We start from the raw sequence: 4,886 nt of genomic DNA, 5'->3' as shown, positions 1-4,886 counted from the left end.
CATTTATTGAAGAACCATTATAATCCTGGCATCACAACAGATGCCACTGACGAGGGTGAGGAAGGAAGGGGAGACTTATATGTACTTGCTGTTCTCAATGTGCATGTAAATGAATGAGCAGACAAATGTGTATTCATTACAGGTGAGTGCCTTAGGCAAGGCTGTATTCAAGTGTCAAAATTGTTTTAAAATTGTAACCAAAATAATGTAAGTAAATGAAGTTATTATGTAAGCAACTGAAACTATTATGTAAGTGTTCAAAAAGCCCAACCAAAGGGCAGAGTATAAATAGAATTAACTTCATACTTTCTTCCTTCCAGGCACTGGAGAAGTGTAAAGACTTAGGTTTAACCAAGTCCATCGGGGTGTCCAATTTCAACCACAAACAGCTGGAAATGATTCTGAACAAACCAGGGCTAAAGTACAAGCCCACTTGCAACCAGGTGAGCTCTAGTTCCCCTGGGCTGTGCCTTACCTTTTGTTCTTCACAAACTTCTTCCTTCCTCGATACTCCCCAAATCTCTGTTTCAAACCAACTATTTAGGTTATAGCTATTTTCACCAAGACAGGAAATATCCATGACGGCTCAGGTTGACTTGAGTGGGAAGAACAGGACAGGGGAAGGCAGGTTGATTGACTGAAATCACAACAAACCTTAGATGGAATACCACTGCTCAGTAACACTCACAATGTGTGCTGTACTAAAAATCATTTAAAATCTTTAAAAAAAAAAACTTGATTGAAATAAAGCAGAGCAAAATTGTCTTGCTCCTGTATTGTTCTCGTGGCACCCTAGATAATTTGTGGTGATTTCTTTCTTAATTTAGAATAAAAATATTTATAAATAATATTCAAAGACTTTTAACATTTGCAGAATTTAGAGCCACAAATGCACTGAGAATTGTGTGACTACAACTTTCTTCACTTGCGCCCATAAACGCACTCAAGCAATTATTTCTCTCCTATAAATAATTTCTCTTATATACAATAGTATGTAAATTGTCATATACATACTATTTGAAGTTTTGAGGCAGGCATTATATAGTTTTATCCTATATTTTAAAAATACATAGTTTAAAATAATTAACAATTCTAGTGTAATGGATTATTTAAAATGCTGCAGGATCCCTGGCAGTGGCAGGCAGCAGAAATGCTGCAGGTTCCCAAGTGGTGGCAGCAGGCCATTTACCAGCAGGCCCTGAAAGCAGCCAGTCCCAAGCAGGTCTTGTAGTGGTGGCTGGTTCAGGGCAAGGAGACATGCAGTGGTAGGCAAGAGACAGAGACGTGAATAGGCATGCCATGCCGAGTGAGGTTGGATATTTATTTGCTGGGTTATGGAAGGAGAAGGGGAGAAGAGGAGAGAGAGAGAGAGAGAGAGAGAGAGAGAGAGAGAGAGAGAGAGGAGAAAAGTGAGAGACAGAAGCTGCCTCGCCATAAGGGAAGCAGAAAAGTGAGAGAACTCAGGCTGGAAGCTGAAGATCAGCCTGCCTCAGTGAACAGGGAAGGGAGTTGTCATGGTGTAGTAATAGGAGTGGTGGGGCTGCATCCCCATCACCCCGGCTGTCTGCTAACTTATGCCCCGAAATAATTACACGGACACTGTATTCTTTTAAACACTGCTTGGCCCATTTCTATCTAGCCTCTTCTGGCTAACTCTCGCACCTGGACTAGCCCATTTCCAATCATGTGTGTAACACCCCAAGGTGCGCTTACCGGGAAGATTCTAGCCTATGTCCATCCTGGGTCGGAGCTGAATCATGTCTGCCCAGGAGCAGGGAGCATGGCGTCTCTGCTCCAGAGAGAAGAGCTGTCGAGTCTAAGCTCACTTCCTCTTCCTCCCAGCATTCTGTTCTGTTTACTCCTCCCACTTATGTTTTAACCTATGAGGGCCAAGCAGTTTCTTTATTGCTTAACCAATGAAATCAACAGATTGATATGACACTCCCACATCAGCATGGCATATCTCTTAAAAAGAAGGACAGACCATTACATTCCCATCTCTTTTTTATAATAAAAAGGTGGGAGATTAGGCACCACAGGTTAAAGGAATTAGGGCAGCAGAAGCTCAAGACTGCTTCCTGCTTATTTGTGGGCATCATCTTTGGGGGGAACCTGAGAAGGCTGGGTGCTGGCCATATCCTGGCATAGCTGGTTTCTTTGGTCCTGTCTGTTGTTTGTGGTATGGAAAATCTGGTGTCTCGTACACCTGTTTAAAGTATTGAAAGAGCAGAGGACAAAGTTTAAAGAAAAAAAAATTTGGGACCAGGGAATTGAAGGGGATGTATCTGACCTGTTTAAGGTAGATCCTTCAATTTGGCTCCCTGGAACTCACAAGAATTCTTTGGGTTTGTGAAAACAGAAGTTTTAGGCATAATACATTGTATAAATAGTAGCATATATGTTAGAATGACTGTGACAGATATTTTTACACAATGAAAAGTATTTTTAGGACTATGGAAGGCAGCACGAGAGAGAAGTTTGATATCTTGTATTTGTCCTCATTCCTTTATAACTTGCAGGTCTTGTATTTGTATTTTACTGAAATTTGTTTGGTGAGGTTGTCCTTTTAAACTGGTAAAACCTCTCACCTGTCAAACTGCATCAGAGAAGAATAAAATTTTACTTGAGTTACTGATTAAAAAATTGCAGAGAACTTACATGGTTGGCACCTAGAGTTACTCTCCAGGGTCCTCCATGGTCACTGAAGTTTGTATTTGCCTTCTGCTGTTTAGCACAGGGCCTGCCAGGCTCCAGAAGATCCTGTAGGCTAAGAAATCAGTAGAAAGACAAGCCTGTCTTGACCTGAGCAGCTAGGCTGTCGATTCCAGCAATTCTGTTCACATCTGGAGGTCTTCAGTTTAGATGAAAGGCAGTTTTTCCCAGTGGTCAGCTCTTGGCAGTTGAAGCAAATTGCAGATGGACTTTGCTCTGTGCCCATGTGTCTTCTGTCTTCTGAGGAAGAAATAGAGTGCTGCTGATAGGAGCCAACCTGACTCTTTTTGTTATGAAAAGTTTTTTAATAATTAAATATTTATTTAAATGTCATATTCCCCAGATCTCTGTGCATTTGAGGGCTGTTTATCAGGTATAACTACAGTATAGAACCTTCCTGGAGGGCTGGGTCTGAGCTTGACTGTACTGGCTCTAAACTTAATGAGTAAGATTTGCACTTGTAAAAGGACCGAAAAAAAACTGCTTGCAATAAAAGCTTAACAGTAGAACTGATAATAGTAGAGAATAGCTTGATATATTTTAAATAAGGGTTGGATTAAATATAAAGTATATTTGTAAGAGACTTAAAAGTACACACCAGTTTAAAACACGAGACTTGTTGCTTTTGTAGTCTGAACTGAGATGCAATGAACAATCATACCATTAAGCATAGGTGCATTTAAGTTACATGTATGAACACACAGAGAGTGAACAGGAATTAGGCAAAGTGGATGCTCTTGTTGGGCCCTACCAAAGGCATGCCACTGTGTAAAACACATGTAACAGAGTCAGCAAGAGGTATTTAGAGACAAAAACTAAGTAAACCAGGGGGTCCAGGCAGGGTATACTTCAGTAAAGATGGCAGGACTTGGTCACCTGACCTGGCTCTCAGCCAAGATGGCGGCAAAGTCGCCTGACCCCAGTCAAAATGGCAACAGTCACATGTTGTATGGAAAAGCCAGAATTTTTGAGCTGTAGGGATTTTAAGATTAATAAGAGATGGAAAAGCCACAATTTTTGAGCTGCATGGATTTTAAGCTTAATAAGAGAGACCTAGAGGCATGATCTGCCCTGTAACTGAGCCACCATGCCACAAGCCATAGAGGAGAGCAAAAGGCTGGAGGGGTGAGGCTGGTAGCAGCCCCCAGCATACCAGGCCCAGGTCTTCCTGAAATCAGGTTGCTTGGGAATGAGGCCCAAAGTGGGTGGTAAACTCCATCTAAGGCTAAATACCGGCACGAGATCGATAGTCAACATGTACAGTAAGGGAAAGTTGAACAGAACTTTAAAGTGAGAAAACTCAGGCTGGAAGCTGAAGATCGGCCTGCCTCAGTAGATGGGGGAGGGAGTAAGTGTGGCTTGTCTCTTAAAGAGACAGGAAAGACCATTGCATTCCCACCAAAAGGAAAACCTCACCAAACAAATTTCAGTAAAATACAAATACAAGACCTGCAAGTTATAAAGGAATGAGGACAAATACAAGATATCAAACTTCTCTCTCGTGCTGCCTTCCATAGTCCTAAAAATACTTTTCATTTTGTAAAAATATCTGTCATAGCCATTCTGACATAAATATGCTACTATTTATACAATTTATTATGCCTAAAACTTCTGTTTTCACAAACCCAAAGAATTCTTGTGAGTTCCAGGGAGCCAAATTGAAGGATCTACCTTAAACAGGTCAGATACATCCCCCTCAATTCCCTGGTCCTAAAATATTTTTTCTTTAAACTTTGTCCTCTGTTCTACCAATACCTTAAACAGGTGTAAGAGACACCAGACATTTCCATATGACAAGCAACAGACAGGAGCAAAAAGACCAGCTATGCTAGGATGTGGCCAGCACCCAGCCTTCTCAGGTTGCCCCCAAAGATGATGCCCACAAATAAGCAGGAAGCAGTCTTGAGCTTCTGCTTCCCCAATTCCTTTAACCTGTGGTGCATAACCTCCCACCTTTTTATTATAAAAAAGAATGGAAATGTAATGATTGTTCTGTCTCTTTAAAAGACAACTCACGCCCACTCACATCTCCATCTGCTGAGACAGGCTGATCTTCAGCTTCCAACCCGGGGTTCTCTCTCTTTTCCATGTCCTTCACGGAGAGGCAGCTTCCATCTCTCCTCTCTCTCTCTCTCTCTCTCTCTCTCTCTCTCTCTCTCTCCTCTCTCTCTTTC

General features: G+C 41.6%; 1 protein-coding gene across 3 annotated transcripts in view; it reads left to right on the top strand.

The window, feature by feature from the left end:
* Nucleotides 1–4,886, top strand: part of LOC101989565 (dihydrodiol dehydrogenase 3-like) — a 32,554-nt gene that overhangs the window by 16,591 nt on the left and 11,077 nt on the right. For all 3 annotated transcript variants that reach the window (XM_013349048.2, XM_005354919.3, XM_013349049.1), the window contains exon 7: nucleotides 321–443. In XM_013349048.2, coding sequence (XP_013204502.1) covers nucleotides 321–443 — 123 coding nt within the window. The remainder of the gene's footprint in view (nucleotides 1–320; nucleotides 444–4,886) is intronic.

This window comes from Microtus ochrogaster, chromosome 16 (assembly GCF_000317375.1).
Source record: "Microtus ochrogaster isolate Prairie Vole_2 chromosome 16, MicOch1.0, whole genome shotgun sequence".
NCBI classification, from domain to species: Eukaryota; Metazoa; Chordata; class Mammalia; order Rodentia; family Cricetidae; genus Microtus; species Microtus ochrogaster.
This window is presented reverse-complemented; position numbering and strand designations above follow the sequence as displayed.